This window comes from Oncorhynchus mykiss, chromosome 18 (assembly GCF_013265735.2).
Source record: "Oncorhynchus mykiss isolate Arlee chromosome 18, USDA_OmykA_1.1, whole genome shotgun sequence".
NCBI classification, from domain to species: domain Eukaryota; kingdom Metazoa; phylum Chordata; class Actinopteri; order Salmoniformes; family Salmonidae; genus Oncorhynchus; species Oncorhynchus mykiss.
This window is the reverse complement of record NC_048582.1, coordinates 7,354,416-7,371,776: the sequence shown is the minus strand read 5'-3', so window position 1 is coordinate 7,371,776 and position 17,361 is coordinate 7,354,416. Positions and strand designations below refer to the sequence as shown.

General features: G+C 45.1%; 1 protein-coding gene across 1 annotated transcript in view; it reads left to right on the top strand.

Annotated features, from left to right (window-relative positions):
- The first annotated feature begins 303 nt into the window (after positions 1-303).
- LOC110500300 overlaps positions 304-17,361 on the top strand; it is a 32,083-nt gene continuing 15,025 nt past the window's right edge. The window contains exons 1-3 of the mRNA XM_036951560.1: positions 304-496; positions 719-840; positions 4,654-4,750. Of these exons, the coding sequence (XP_036807455.1) occupies positions 485-496; positions 719-840; positions 4,654-4,750 (231 nt within the window). The 5' untranslated portion in view covers positions 304-484. The remainder of the gene's footprint in view (positions 497-718; positions 841-4,653; positions 4,751-17,361) is intronic.

The window sequence follows — 17,361 nt, the reverse complement described above, 5'->3', positions numbered from 1 at the left end:
ATGACGTTGATGCCATGCCATACCTGGAAAGCCAACATTTTCAACACAGGCAGGAGTTTAATGAGTGGATAGCACAAGCAGACTGTGAATTGTCCATTTAACACTCAAACAGCTGTGTTCTTGTAATCTATTGTTTTTCCATTTTACAACTCATGACCAGTTCCTCGTTCTGCAGAAGATCCTCTTTTGGCAAAATAATAGTCCCTCTTGTGTGCGTGTACCTACTTCCTCTCTGGCTGCTCGGTTCACATGATGCAGAAGTGCTTGGTCAACCCTCCTATAAAAAGCTATTTAAGTCAGGACTTGTTGTACTGCCCACACACTACCAGAGGGGAGACTGCTAACACTCACTACCAGTCAGAAGACTGCCTACACACTACCAGTAGGAAGACTGCTAACACTCACTACCAGTAGGAAGACTGCCTACACACTACCAGTAGGAAGACTGCCTACATACTACCAGTGGGGAGACCTAGAGAAGGATATGGATATCACAGTAAGTGATATGACTGCATCACTTCCCTTCCAGTTTATGTTGTAGTTTTCTATTTGAATTGTAACAATGTAGGGTAGGGTAGTAGAAATGTGAGGGATCAGGGATATGCTCTTTGGTCTTTTCAACAATGTATACAGTAGTAGTCGTCACGTGGAGGCTAAGGCTTAGTTTTCAACCATGTATGGTAATGTGAGTTGCTATGATTTCCATTCCGGTCCATAGGATTCACCTGTGAAGGGAGGTATCTCTATACTTCACACAGAGGAGGATGGGAAACACCACTATGAAGTGGAGAAGATCCTCAAGTTCAAGAAAGGAGGACAAGGAGGAGGAGCCTTCGCCAGGTAACCTCTGATAACCTCTGTTTTTCTGTGAAGAATTTGAATATACTGTAGGTTGAAACCTTTTAAGGATAGAGGAGTTGAGACATTTTAGAGGGAAACAAGAGGGACTTCCCATAGTAAAACTCCTTTATGATGTAAGGAAATAGTTTTTGATCTAATGTCAGGGGTGAGGTCACAGAGTTATTTAATTTGGTAATTCCACCCCTGAATGTCATAAAAAGCTGTATTGTTTTTCTCCAGGTCCGTGTAGATTGAACCACGGGGTCTGTGTAGATTAAACCACGGGGTCTGTGTAGATTGAACCACGGGGTCTGTGTAGATTAAACCACGGGGTCTGTGTAGATTAAACCACGGGGTCTGTGTAGATTAAACCACGGGGTCTGTGTAGATTGAACCACGGGGACTGTGTAGATTGAACCACGGGGTCTGTGTAGATTGAACCACGGGGTCTGTGTAGATTGAACCACAGGGTCTGTGTAGATTGAACCACGAGGTCTGTGTAGATTGAACCACGAGGTCTCTGTAGATTGAACCACTGGGTCTGTGTAGATTGAACCACGAGGTCTGTGTAGATTGAACCACGGGGTCTGTGTAGATTGAACCACGGGGTCTGTGTAGATTGAACCACGGGGTCTGTGTAGATTGAACCACGGGGTCTGTGTAGATTGAACCACGGGGTCTGTGTAGATTGAACCACGGGGTCTGTGTAGATTGAACCACGGGGTCTGTGTAGATTGAACCACGGGGTCTGTGTAGATTGAACCACGGGGTCTGTGTAGATTGAACCACGGGGTCTGTGTAGATTGAACCACGGGGTCTGTGTAGATTGAACCACGGGGTCTGTGTAGATTGAACCACAGGGTCTGTGTAGATTGAACCACTGGGTCTGTGTAGATTGAACCACGGGGTCTGTGTAGATTGAACCACGGGGTCTGTGTAGATTGAACCACGGGGTCTGTGTAGATTGAACCATGGGGTCTGTGTAGATTGAACCACGGGGTCTGTGTAGATTGAACCACGGGGTCTGTGTAGATTGAACCACAGGGTCTGTGTAGATTGAACCACCGGGTCTGTGTAGATTAAACCACGGGGTCTGTGTAGATTGAACCACGGGGTCTGTGTAGATTGAACCACGGGGTCTGTGTAGATTGAACCACAGGGTCTGTGTAGATTGAACCACGAGGTCTGTGTAGATTGAACCACGAGGTCTGTGTAGATTGAACCACGAGGTCTGTGTAGATTGAACCACGGGGTCTGTGTAGATTGAACCACGAGGTCTGTGTAGATTGAACCACGGGGTCTGTGTAGATTGAACCACGAGGTCTGTGTAGATTGAACCACGAGGTCTGTGTAGATTGAACCACGAGGTCTGTGTAGATTGAACCACGAGGTCTGTGTAGATTGAACCACGGGGTCTGTGCAGGGCCATATTAAGAAATCAAAGGCCCCAGGGCTTTGTTTTTTTTTTTATTGAGATCCCCTTTAAAAAAATCTGCCTTTTTAAAAATGTATATCATGCAAATCTACATAATTTACATGCCAGAAGACATTAGCTGAATCTTTTTTAATACCACACAAATGACCGAAATGACCGGCTACTCTGACACTGACAAACTGAGATCAATCTGGTCATGAATTCAAGCAAACAATAGCCCCAGCCAATGAAGCGACACACAGATTGTACAATATTTGGAGGCAATGTACAGTATATATATATATATATATATATATATATATATATCATAGGCTACAGTAGGCTGCTAAATACAATTTCCAGTGGCACACTGACTTTCCTAATGATGAAGATGAAGCCATAGGCTACTCACGGTGATGACCGATGCGCCCGTCGTAGCAAACGCCTGTCTCAAGATGAGCTACACGTTGGGTGTTGTTCTATTGGTTCTACAGAAAGCCTGTCTCAAGATGAGCTACACGTTGGGTGTTGTTCTATTGGTTCTACAGAAAGCCTGTCTCGAAATGAGCTACACGTTGGGTGTTGTTCTATTGGTTCTACAGAAAGCCTGTCTCAAGATGAGCTACACGTTGGGTGTTGTTCTATTGGTTCTACAGAAAGCCTGTCTCAAGATGAGCTACACGTTGGGTGTTGTTCTATTGGTTCTACAGAAAGCCTGTCTCAAGATGAGCTACACGTTGGGTGTTGTTCTATTGGTTCTACAGAAAGCCTGTCTCAAGATGAGCTACACGTTGGGTGTTGTTCTATTGGTTCTACAGAAAGCCTGTCTCAAGATGAGCTACACGTTGGGTGTTGTTCTATTGGTTCTACAGAAAGCCTGTCTCGAGATGAGCTACACGTTGGGTGTTGTTCTATTGGTTCTACAGAAAGCCTGTCTCGAGATGAGCTACACGTTGGGTGTTGTTCTATTGGTTCTACAGAAAGCCTGTCTCGAGATGAGCTACACGTTGGGTGTTGTTCTATTGGTTCTACAGAAAGCCTGTCTCGAGATGAGCTACACGTTGGGAGTTGTTCTATTGGTTCTACAGAAAGCCTGTCTCAAGATGAGCTACACGTTGGGTGTTGTTCTATTGGTTCTACAGAAAGCCTGTCTCAAGATGAGCTACACGTTGGGTGTTGTTCTATTGGTTCTACAGAAAGCCTGTCTCAAGATGAGCTACACGTTGGGTGTTGTTCTATTGGTTCTACAGAAAGCCTGTCTCAAGATGAGCTACACGTTGGGTGTTGTTCTATTGGTTCTACAGAAAGCCTGTCTCGAGATGAGCTACACGTCGGGTGTTGTTCTATTGGTTCTACAGAAAGCCTGTCTCGAGATGAGCTACACGTCGGGTGTTGTTCTATTGGTTCTACAGAAAGCCTGTCTCAAGATGAGCTACACGTTGGGTGTTGTTCTATTGGTTCTACAGAAAGCCTGTCTCGAGATGAGCTACACGTTGGGTGTTGTTCTATTGGTTCTACAGAGAGATGAGTCTTCTCTTTTCAGCACTTCTCTTTACATTTGCTTTCCAAACTGTACGTTTTTGTTTTTCCTGCAATATTGTATTTTGAAATGTGCAAAAAGGGCAAACCGACATCCGGAACCAAACATAGAAATATAATCCATGGATGGCAGTTCCCATTTCAGTCAGGACTGGCATCCATTGCTAGTGTACCCATGAGTTTAAATTGCCAGGGTAAGAGGTTATAAAATCCTTCTATGGATTGTATGTCTATGGCCACAAGCAACAATCTGTAGCCTATAGTTTGCTACAAATGACATGTTATGGCGTCAGGTGCAATTTCCTGACGTGGTTTAGGTCCACTTGTAGAATCTATGCCAAGGCACATTGAAGCTATTCTGGCAGCTCGTGGTGGCACAACACCCTTCAAGACATTTTATGTTGGTGTTTCCTTTATTTTGGCAGACACCTGTATGTGCTTGTGATAAAACTTAATTCACAGTTTAAAAAATAAATAATAATCTATTGATTTTCATCGCTAAATCTCTGGTGTATTTTTAACATTGAGATCGGGCTCTGGTGGTTGGATAAAAAAAATATTTTTTAAATTATAAGAATATAAAAATGTCATACCGACATATTGACCAGTCACATTTATTGATTGTGCAGTTTATTTTAATTATTTTATTAATAAGTTACCCAATCAAGGCAGGGCACCCACAGTTGCCCACGTGGGCCCTCTACCTCCTCTCCTTCCCCCAGCTGATGAATACCAGAGCGGCAGCAGGCAGTTTACACTCATTGAGAGTCCTCCTGTGGTTGGCAGTTGCAATGAAAAAACATAATAAATATATACAAATATATATAAAACAGGTATGTGGTGTTGTTGTTGTTCCTCAGTGAAGGAGACAAGCTCCTGACGATCAATGGAGTGGACCTACAGGATCTATCCCCAGAGGCCTTCGCCAAGATTCTGACGGAAGGAAACCCCATGTTGGTGAGTGATATAGCTGGAGGAGAGTTCTTATATCACTCCACTCTCTTCATGGGTTGCATGTTTCATCACAATATTGTTTTGAACTAATGCCCAACTGAGCATTCTACTAAAATGTATTGTCAATGAGCACTGATTAAGATTTCATCAAAAGTGCGTTACAGTGGCTTAGAAATACAATGCCATTCAAAAGGATGCAAATAATTAGTAGTAAAACCTTTTGTCCTCATTTTGATGTCGCCAGATTGACTTTAGATGCAGTATGACGTTAGCTAAAATTGAGGTAGCTGCCGTTAGCATTGCTAGCTATTTTTTGACGAACTTTGCTAGCTAATGACAACATTGCCATCTGTCTAAAGTAAATTTGACGACATGATAATGCTGGGAAAGTTGTTTCTTACTAAAAATTTGACTCGTTTAGCAATGTCATCTTATTTCCAGGCACTATAGTGTAATTTAGACTAAACAGCCGTACCCTCCGTCCAGAATGACTGGGCTTATCACGACTTTAGGGCACCACTATTACGCCGCCGGTCAGGGTTGCCAGGTCTGGCCGAAATTGATTACTCAAAACCCACCCACAAGGCCTAAACACTAACAATTGTTCGTTTTTTTTCGCAGCAAGAAAGGAGTTGGCACAATTAGCCAATAAACCATTTTTTCAATAACGTTATCGAGTGAATATCGACTTAACTTCTAAAGACTTAAACAAAATTCTGTTTTCCATCAAATACTAATTATTGTGAACTAATATGACTAGCTAAGGAATTTGAATATCAAATCTAATTTTATTTGTCACATGCGCCGAATACAACAAGTGTAGACTTTACCGTGAAATTCTTACTTACAAGCCCTTAACCAACAGTGTAGACTTTACTGTGAAATGCTGACTTACAAGCCCTTAACCAGTGTAGTTCAAGAAGAAGAAAATCTATCAGCCGTCTTATTGCTCGGGGGTAGAAGCTGTTGAGGAGCCTTTTGGTCCTAGACTTGGCGCTCCGGTACCGCTTGCTGTACGGTAGCAGAGAAAACAGTCTATAACTTGGGTGACTGGAGTCTCCTACAATTTTATGGGCTTTCTTCTGACACTGCCTGGTATATAGGTCCTGGATGGCAGGAAGCTTGGCCCCAGTGACGTGTTGGGCCATACGCACCAGCTTTGTATTTAATTAAAAATTGTATTTAACCAGGTAGGCCAGTTGAGAACAAGTTCTCATTTACAACTGCGACCTGGCCAAGATAAAGCAAAGCAGTGCGACAAAAACAACACAGTTACACATGGAATAAACAAACGTACAGTCAATAACACAATAGAAAAATCTGTGTACACTGTGTGCAAATGAAGTAAGGAGGTAAGGCAATAAATAGGCAAAGTGGCGAAGTAATTACAATTTAGCAACTTACACTGGAGTGATATGTACAAGTTGAAATACTGGTGTGCAAAAGAGCAGAAAAACAAATATGGGGATGAGGTAGGTAGTTGGTTGGATGGGCTATTTACAGATGGGCTTTGTACAGCTGCAGCGATCGGTAAGCTGCTCTGACAGCTGACATTTAAAGTTAGTGAGGAAGATATGTCTCCAACTTCAGTGATTTTTATTTTTGTAATTAGTTCCAGTCATTGGCAGCAGAGAACATGAAGGAAAGGTGGCCAAAAGAGGTGTTGGCTTTGGGGATGGCCAGTGAAATATACCTGCTGGAGCACGTGTGACGGTTGGGTGTTGCTATGGTGACCAGTGAGTTGAGATAAGGCGGAGCTTTACCTAGCAAAGATTTATAGATGACTTGGAGCCAGTGGGTTTGGCGACGAATATGTAGCGAGGACCAGCCAACAAATCGCAGGGGTGGGTAGTATATGAGGTTTTGGTGACAAAACGGATGGCACTGTGATAGACTGCATCCAATTTGCTGAGTAGAGTGTCGGAGGCTATTTTGTAAATGACATCGAAGTCTGGGATTGGTAGGATAGTCAGTTTTACGAGAGTATGTTTGGCAGCATGAGTGAAGCGAGGCTTTGTTGCGAAATAGGAAGACGATTCTAGATTAAGCATGTCCAATTTTGGATTGGAGATGCTTAATGTGAGTCTGGAAGGAGAGTTTACAGTCTAGCCAGACACCTAGGTATTTATAGTTGTCCACATATTCTAAGTCAGAACCGTCCAGAGTAGTGATGCTAGTCGGGGGTGCGAGCCGCGATTGGTTGAAGAGCATGCATTTCGTTTTACTAGTATTTAAGAGCAGCTTGAGGCCACGGAAGGAGTGTTGTATGGCATTGAAGCTCGTTTGTTAAGTGTCCAAAGAAGGGCCAGATGTATACAGAATGGTGTCGTCTGTGTAGAGGTGGATCGAAGAATCACCCGCAGCAAGAGCGACATCCTTGATATATACAGAGAAAAGAGTCGGCCTGAGAATTGAACCCTGTGGCACCCCCATAGAGACTGCCAGAGGTCCGGACAACAGGCCCTCCAATTTGACACACTGAACTCTATCTGAGAAGTAGTTAGCGAACCTGTAGCGCCTTACGGTCAGATGCCGAGCAGTTGCCATACCAGGCGGTGATGCAACTGGTCAGGATGCTCTCGAAGGTGCGGCTGTAGAACTTTTTGAGGATCTGGGGACCCAAATCTTTTCAGTCTCCTGAGGGGGAAAAGGTTTTGTCGTGCCCTCTTCATGACTGTCTTGGTGTGTTTGGACCATGATAGTTCGTTGGTGATATGGACACCAAGGAACTTGAACTCTTGAACCTCTCCACTACAGCCCCGTCAATGTTAATGGGGGCCTGCTCGGCCCTCCTTTTCCTGTAGTCCACGATCAGCTTCTTTGTCTTGCTCACATTGAGGGAGAGGTTGTTGTCCTGGCACCACACTGCCAGTTCTCTGACCTCCTCCCTATAGGCTCCCTTATCGTTGTTGGTGATCAGGCCTACCACTGTTGTGTCGTCAGCGAACTTAATGATGGTGTTGATGTCGTGTTTGGCCACGCAGACGTGGGTGAACAGGGAGTACAGGGGGGGACTAAGTACACACCCCTGAGGGGCCCCAGTGTTGAGGATCAGTGTGGCAGATGTGTTGTTGCCTACCCTCACCACCTGGGGGCAGCCCATCAGGAAGTCCAGGATCCAGTTACAGAGGGAGGTGTTTAGTCCTTAGCTTAGTGATGAGCTTCGTGGGCACTATGGTGTTGAATGCTGAGCTGTACTCAATGAGCAGCATTCTCACATGTGTTCCTTTTGTCCAGGTGGGAAAGAGCAGTGTTGATTGAGATTGCGTCATCTGTGGATCTGTTGGGGCGGTATGTGAATTGGAGTGGCGATATGTGAATTGGAGTGGGTCTAGGGTATCTGGGTGGATGCTATTGATGTGAGCCATGACCAGCGTTTCAAAGCACTTCATGGCTTCTGATGTGAGTGCTACAGGGCGGTAATCATTTAGGCAGGTTACCTTCACTCCCTTTGGCACAGGGACTATGGTGGTCTGCTTGAAACATGTAGGTATGACAGACTCTGTCAGGGAGAGTTTGAAAATCTCAGTGAAGACACTTGCCAGTTGGGCCATGCATGCTTTGAGTACACGTCCTTGTAATCCATCTGTCCCGCAGCTTTGTGAATGTTGACCTGTTTAAAGGTATTGCTCACATCGGCTACCGAGAGCGTTATCGCACAGTCATCCAGAACAGCTGGTGCTCTCGTGCCTACTTCAGTGTTGCTTACCTCGAAGCGAGCATAAAAGGCATTTAGCTCGTCTGGTAGGCTCATGTCACTGGGCAGCTCTCGTCTGGGTTTCCCTTTGTAGTAGTATCTGTAAAGTGCGTAGAAAGATGTCAAATGTTTTTTATAATCAATCCTCAGGTTGTTTTTACAATATATAATCGATAATATGTCAACCGGAATGTAGCTTCTTCCATAGGCGAGAGAGAGAAAATGGCTGCTGCGCATGAAAAACTCTGCTGGCACCCAGCCATCCACTGACGCGATGGGTTCTTTCTCGCTAATTTTTCTAAATAAAAGCCTGAAACTATATCTAAAGACTGTTCACAGCTTGAGGAAGCCATAGGAAAAGGAATCTGGTTGATATCCCTTTAAATGGAGGCAAGGCATCCAGTGGTACCGAGAGCTTTCAGGAAAAACAGCACCTTTCTTGTTGGATTTTCCTCAGGTTTTCGCCTGCAATATCAGTTCTGTTATACTCAGACAATATTTTGACAGTTTTGGAAACTTTTTAGAGTGTTTTCTATCCTAATCTGACAATTATATGCATATTCTAGTTTCTGGGCCTGAGAAATAGGCAGTTTCAAATGGGTATGTACTGCCCCCTACACTCGAAGTTAATCCTGTATTGATGCTTTACTTGTTTGATGGTTCGTCTGAGGGCACAGTGGAATTTCTTATAAGCGTCCAGATTAGTGTCCCGCTCCTTGAAAGCGGCAGCTCTAGCCTTTAGCTCGATGCGGATGTTGCCTGTAATCCATGGCTTCTGGTTGGGGTATGTATGTACAGTCACTGTGGGGACGACGTTGTCGATACACTTATTGATGAAGCCGATGACTCCTCAACGCCAATAGATGAATCCTGGAACACTTCTGTATTGAGCGAGTCACCGGTACTTCCTGCTTTAGTTTTTGTTTGTAAAGCAGGAATCAGGAGGATAGAATTGTGGTCAGATTTGCCAAATGGAGGGCGGGGGAGAGCTTTGTATGCATCTCTGTGTGGAGTAAAGTTGAGTTTTTTTAAATGTATTTTATTCCCCCCTCTGGTTGCACATGTGACATGCTGGTAAAAAAAATTGGTACAACTGATTTAAGTTTACCTGCATTAAAGTCCCCGGCCACTAGGGGCGCCGCTTCTGGATAAGCATTTCCTTGTTTGCTTATGGCCTTATAGAGTCGGTTGAGTGCGGTCTTAGTGCCAGCATCGGTCTGTGGTGATAAATGGATGACTACGAATAATATAGATGAGAATTCTCTTGGTAGATAGTGTGGTCTACAGCTTATCATAAGGTACTCTACCTCAGGCGAGCAATACCTCAAGACCTCTTTAATATTTTAGACATCGCGCACCAGCTGTTATTGACAAAAAAGACACACACCCCCACCCCTTCTCTTACCAGACGTAGCTTCTTCTCTGTTCTGCCGGTGCATGGAAAATCCCACCAGCTCTATATTGTCCGTGTCGTCATTCAGCCACAACTCGGTGAAACATAAGATATTACAATTTTTAATGTCCCGTTGGTAGGATAAACGTAATCCTAGGTCATTAATTTTATTTTCCAATGATTGCATGTTAGCAAGTAGAACAGATAACAGTGGGAGTTTACTCGCTCGGTCTACGGATTCTCAGCACCTTCTTTTCCTCCATCGTTTCTTCACGCAAATAACGGGGATTTGGGCCTGTTCCCAGGAAACCAGTATATCCGTCTCGTCAGACTCGTTAAAGGAAAAAGCTTCTTCCAGTTCGTGGTGAATAATCGCAGTTCTGATGTCCAGAAGATATTTTTGGTCGTAAGAGACGGTAACATTATGTACAAAATAAGTAAAAAAAACAAGTAACAAACAACGCAAAGAAACAAACAAAATAGCTCAGTTGGTTAGGAGCATGTAAAATGTTCATCTTATATTTTGTGAGAGAAAAGATCATTTGCCCTTATTAAACTTAAAAAAGAATGTAGGGCTATTTTCTGGAAAATGTGCCAGACGTTAAGACTACAAACCATTATAAATGGCCTATTTGCGAGATTGACTTGTCATTTCAATCAGCGTAGGCTAGGCCTAATGACTAAAATCCAGGTTTATGATTGTAATTCAACTTCGTCGTGGTTTGGGTAGCTGGATGCAGGTAGCTTATAGCCCCTGATAGGCCTACATCTCATTTCAGATAACCTACAGTAGCCTAGGCAAGATGTAACATGAACGATTTAGCAGCTTGCTTAGTTCGAATTGACAGACTAATTTATTCAACATGAATATCGAGGCGATTTCAAGGTAATAAGTGCTTCAGTTGCCGAATAGGCTACTGAGGATGGGGTCGTAATTTCAATCACTGAACCAAATGTGAACGATAGACCTATGCTTGTCAACAACAGCCAGTGTTTTTATTTATTTACCTGTAGTCTAATCTGACTGACTTACTTTCAATATAATCAATAACAACAAACAGCTGATTGGCAATTGAGTTAGCACTGTGACCATGATCACAATTGAGTTAGCACTGTGACCATGATCACAATTGAGTTAGCACTGTGACCATGATCACAATTGAGTTAGCACTGTGACCATGATCACAATTGAGTTAGCACTGTGACCATGATCACAATTGAGTTAGCACTGTGACCATGATCACAATTGAGTTAGCACTGTGACCATGATCACAATTGAGTTAGCACTGTGACCATGATCACAATTGAGTTAGCACTGTGACCATGATCACAATTGAGTTAGCACTGTGACCATGATCACAATTGAGTTAGCACTGTGACCATGATCACAATTGAGTTAGCACTGTGACCATGATCACAATTGAGTTAGCACTGTGACCATGATCACAATTGAGTTAGCACTGTGACCATGATCACAATTGAGTTAGCACTGTGACCATGATCACAATTGAGTTAGCACTGTGACCATGATCACAATTGAGTTAGCACTGTGACCATGATCACAATTGAGTTAGCACTGTGACCATGATCACAATTGAGTTAGCACTGTGACCATGATCACAATTGAGTTAGCACTGTGACCATGATCACAATTGAGTTAGCACTGTGACCATGATCACAATTGAGTTAGCACTGTGACCATGATCACAATTGAGTTAGCACTGTGACCATGATCACAATTGAGTTAGCGCTGTGACCATGATCACAATTGAGTTAGCGCTGTGACCATGATCACAATTGAGTTAGCGCTGTGACCATGATCACAATTGAGTTAGCGCTGTGACCATGATCACAATTGAGTTAGCGCTGTGACCATGATCACAATTGAGTTAGCGCTGTGACCATGATCACAATTGAGTTAGCGCTGTGACCATGATCACAATTGAGTTAGCGCTGTGACCATGATCACAATTGAGTTAGCGCTGTGACCATGATCACAATTGAGTTAGCGCTGTGACCATGATCACAATTGAGTTAGCGCTGTGACCATGATCACAATTGAGTTAGCGCTGTGACCATGATCACAATTGATAACATCCAATTTCATTATCTAAACATGGCCATTCATAATTGTACAACAAGAAACTGAAGTTATAATATAGCCTATTTATTAAATCCAGTGGTTTAAAGTACTTAAATAAAAATACTTCAGTATTACTTTGTTTTTTTAGGGTATCTGTACTTTACTATTTATATTTTTGACAACTTTTACTTTACTACATTCCTAAAAAAAAAAAAGTAGGTACTTTTACACCATATATTTTCCCTGACAAAAGTACTCTTTACATTTTTGAATGCTTTAAGGACAGAAAGTGTCTAATTCACGCGTTTATCAAGAGAACATCCCTGGTCATCCCTAATGCCTCTGATCTGGCAGACTCACTAAACAGAGAACATCCCTGGTCATCCCTAATGCCTCTGATCTGGCAGACTCACTAAACAGAGAACATCCCTGGTCATCTCTACTGCCTCTGATCTGACAGACTCACTAAACAGAGAACATCCCTGGTCATCTCTACTGCCTCTGATCTGGCAGACTCACTAAACAGAGAACTTCCCTGGTCATCCCTAATGCCTCTGATCTGGAGGACTCACTAAACAGAGAACATCCCTGGTCATCCCTACTGCCTCTGATCTGACAGACTCACTAAACAGAGAACATCCCTGGTCATCCCTACTGCCTCTGATCTGACAGACTCACTAAACAGAGAACATCCCTGGTCATCCCTACTGCCTCTGATCTGACAGACTCACTAAACAGAGAACATCCCTGGTCATCTCTACTGCCTCTGATCTGGAGGACTCACTAAACAGAGAACATCCCTGGTCATCCCTAATGCCTCTGATCTGGCAGACTCACTAAACAGAGAATATCCCTGGTCATCACTAATGCCTCTGATCTGGCAGACTCACTAAACAGAGAACATCCCTGGTCATCCCTAATGCCTCTGATCTGGCAGACTCACTAAACAGAGAACATCCCTGGTCATCCCTAATGCCTCTGATCTGGCAGACTCACTAAACAGAGAACATCCCTGGTCATCCCTACTGCCTCTGATCTGACAGACTCACTAAACAGAGAACATCCCTGGTCATCCCTACTGCCTCTGATCTGGTGGACTCACTAAACAGAGAACATCCCTGGTCATCTCTAATGCCTCTGATCTGGAGGCCTCACTAAACAGAGAACATCCCTGGTCATCCCCTGCCTCTGATCTGGCAGACTCACTAAACAGAGAACATCCCTGGTCATCTCTACTGCCTCTGATCTGGTGGACTCACTAAACAGAGAACATCCCTGGTCATCCCTACTGCCTCTGATCTGGTGGACTCACTAAACAGAGAACATCCCTGGTCATCTCTACTGCCTCTGATCTGACAGACTCACTAAACAGAGAACATCCCTGGTCATCCCTACTGCCTCTGATCTGGAGGACTCACTAAACAGAGAACATCCCTGGTCATCTCTACTGCCTCTGATCTGGCAGACTCACTAAACAGAGAACATCCCTGGTCATCCCTACTGCCTCTGATCTGGAGGACTCACTAAACAGAGAACATCCCTGGTCATCTCTACTGCCTCTGATCTGGCACACTCACTAAACAGAGAACATCCCTGGCCATCTCTACTGCCTCTGATCTGGAGGACTCACTAAACAGAGAACATCCCTGGTCATCCCTACTGCCTCTGATCTGGCAGACTCACTAAACAGAGAACATCCCTGGTCATCCCTACTGCCTCTGATCTGGTGGACTCACTAAACAGAGAACATCCCTGGTCATCTCCTGCCTCTGATCTGGAGGACTCACTAAACAGAGAACATCCCTGGTCATCCCTACTGCCTCTGATCTGACAGACTCACTAAACAGAGAACATCCCTGGTCATCCCTACTGCCTCTGATCTGACAGACTCACTAAACAGAGAACATCCCTGGTCATCCCTACTGCCTCTGATCTGGTGGACTCACTAAACAGAGAACATCCCTGGTCATCTCCTGCCTCTGATCTGGAGGACTCACTAAACAGAGAACATCCCTGGTCATCCCTACTGCCTCTGATCTGACAGACTCACTAAACAGAGAACATCCCTGGTCATCCCTACTGCCTCTGATCTGACAGACTCACTAAACAGAGAACATCCCTGGTCATCCCTACTGCCTCTGATCTGGAGGACCCACTAAACTGAGAACATCCCTGGTCATCCCTACTGCCTCTGATCTGGCAGACTCACTAAACAGAGAACATCCCTGGTCATCCCTACTGCCTCTGATCTGACAGACTCACTAAACAGAGAACATCCCTGGTCATCTCTACTGCCTCTGATCTGGAGGACTCACTAAACAGAGAACATCCCTGGTCATCCCTACTGCCTCTGATCTGGAGGACTCACTAAACAGAGAACATCCCTGGTCATCTCTACTGCCTCTGATCTGGCAGACTCACTAAACAGAGAACATCCCTGGTCATCCCTACTGCCTCTGATCTGGAGGACTCACTAAACAGAGAACATCCCTGGTCATCTCTACTGCCTCTGATCTGGCAGACTCACTAAACAGAGAACATCCCTGGTCATCCCTACTGCCTCTGATCTGACACTCACTAAACAGAGAACATCCCTGGTCATCTCTACTGCCTCTGATCTGGTGGACTCACTAAACAGAGAACATCCCTGGTCATCTCTACTGCCTCTGATCTGACAGACTCACTAAACAGAGAACATCCCTGGTCATCCCTACTGCCTCTGATCTGACAGACTCACTAAACAGAGAACATCCCTGGTCATCCCTACTGCCTCTGATCTTACAGACTCACTAAACAGAGAACATCCCTGGTCATCCCTACTGCCTCTGATCTGACAGACTCACTAAACAGAGAACATCCCTGGTCATCTCTACTGCCTCTGATCTGGCAGACTCACTATACAGAGAACATCCCTGGTCATCCCTACTGCCTCTGATCTGGTGGACTCACTAAACAGAGAACATCCCTGGTCATCCCTACTGCCTCTGATCTGGTGGACTCACTAAACAGAGAACATCCCTGGTCATCTCTACTGCCTCTGATCTGACAGACTCACTAAACAGAGAACATCCCTGGTCATCTCTACTGCCTCTGATCTGACAGACTCACTAAACAGAGAACATCCCTGGTCATCCCTACTGCATCTGATCTGACAGACTCACTAAACAGAGAACATCCCTGGTCATCCCTACTGCCTCTGATCTGGCAGACTCACTAAACAGAGAACATCCCTGGTCATCTCTACTGCCTCTGATCTGGCAGACTCACTAAACAGAGAACATCCCTGGCCATCTCTACTGCCTCTGATCTGGAGGACTCACTAAACAGAGAACATCCCTGGTCATCCCTACTGCCTCTGATCTGGCAGACTCACTAAACAGAGAACATCCCTGGTCATCTCCTGCCTCTGATCTGGAGGACTCACTAAACAGAGAACATCCCTGGTCATCCCTACTGCCTCTGATCTGGAGGACCCACTAAACAGAGAACATCCCTGGTCATCCCTACTGCCTCTGATCTGGCAGACTCACTAAACAGAGAACATCCCTGGTCATCCCTACTGCCTCTGATCTGGAGGACCCACTAAACAGAGAACATCCCTGGTCATCTCTACTGCCTCTGATCTGGCAGACTCACTAAACAGAGAACATCCCTGGTCATCCCTACTGCCTCTGATCTGACAGACTCACTAAACAGAGAACATCCCTGGTCATCCCTACTGCCTCTGATCTGGTGGACTCACTAAACAGAGAACATCCCTGGTCATCTCCTGCCTCTGATCTGGAGGACTCACTAAACAGAGAACATCCCTGGTCATCCCTACTGCCTCTGATCTGACAGACTCACTAAACAGAGAACATCCCTGGTCATCCCTACTGCCTCTGATCTGACAGACTCACTAAACAGAGAACATCCCTGGTCATCCCTACTGCCTCTGATCTGGAGGACCCACTAAACTGAGAACATCCCTGGTCATCCCTACTGCCTCTGATCTGGCAGACTCACTAAACAGAGAACATCCCTGGTCATCCCTACTGCCTCTGATCTGACAGACTCACTAAACAGAGAACATCCCTGGTCATCTCTACTGCCTCTGATCTGGAGGACTCACTAAACAGAGAACATCCCTGGTCATCCCTACTGCCTCTGATCTGGAGGACTCACTAAACAGAGAACATCCCTGGTCATCTCTACTGCCTCTGATCTGGCAGACTCACTAAACAGAGAACATCCCTGGTCATCCCTACTGCCTCTGATCTGGAGGACTCACTAAACAGAGAACATCCCTGGTCATCTCTACTGCCTCTGATCTGGCAGACTCACTAAACAGAGAACATCCCTGGTCATCCCTACTGCCTCTGATCTGACACTCACTAAACAGAGAACATCCCTGGTCATCTCTACTGCCTCTGATCTGGTGGACTCACTAAACAGAGAACATCCCTGGTCATCTCTACTGCCTCTGATCTGACAGACTCACTAAACAGAGAACATCCCTGGTCATCCCTACTGCCTCTGATCTGACAGACTCACTAAACAGAGAACATCCCTGGTCATCCCTACTGCCTCTGATCTTACAGACTCACTAAACAGAGAACATCCCTGGTCATCCCTACTGCCTCTGATCTGACAGACTCACTAAACAGAGAACATCCCTGGTCATCTCTACTGCCTCTGATCTGGCAGACTCACTATACAGAGAACATCCCTGGTCATCCCTACTGCCTCTGATCTGGTGGACTCACTAAACAGAGAACATCCCTGGTCATCCCTACTGCCTCTGATCTGGTGGACTCACTAAACAGAGAACATCCCTGGTCATCTCTACTGCCTCTGATCTGACAGACTCACTAAACAGAGAACATCCCTGGTCATCTCTACTGCCTCTGATCTGACAGACTCACTAAACAGAGAACATCCCTGGTCATCCCTACTGCATCTGATCTGACAGACTCACTAAACAGAGAACATCCCTGGTCATCCCTACTGCCTCTGATCTGGCAGACTCACTAAACAGAGAACATCCCTGGTCATCTCTACTGCCTCTGATCTGGCAGACTCACTAAACAGAGAACATCCCTGGCCATCTCTACTGCCTCTGATCTGGAGGACTCACTAAACAGAGAACATCCCTGGTCATCCCTACTGCCTCTGATCTGGCAGACTCACTAAACAGAGAACATCCCTGGTCATCTCCTGCCTCTGATCTGGAGGACTCACTAAACAGAGAACATCCCTGGTCATCCCTACTGCCTCTGATCTGGAGGACCCACTAAACAGAGAACATCCCTGGTCATCCCTACTGCCTCTGATCTGGCAGACTCACTAAACAGAGAACATCCCTGGTCATCCCTACTGCCTCTGATCTGGAGGACCCACTAAACAGAGAACATCCCTGGTCATCTCTACTGCCTCTGATCTGGCAGACTCACTAAACAGAG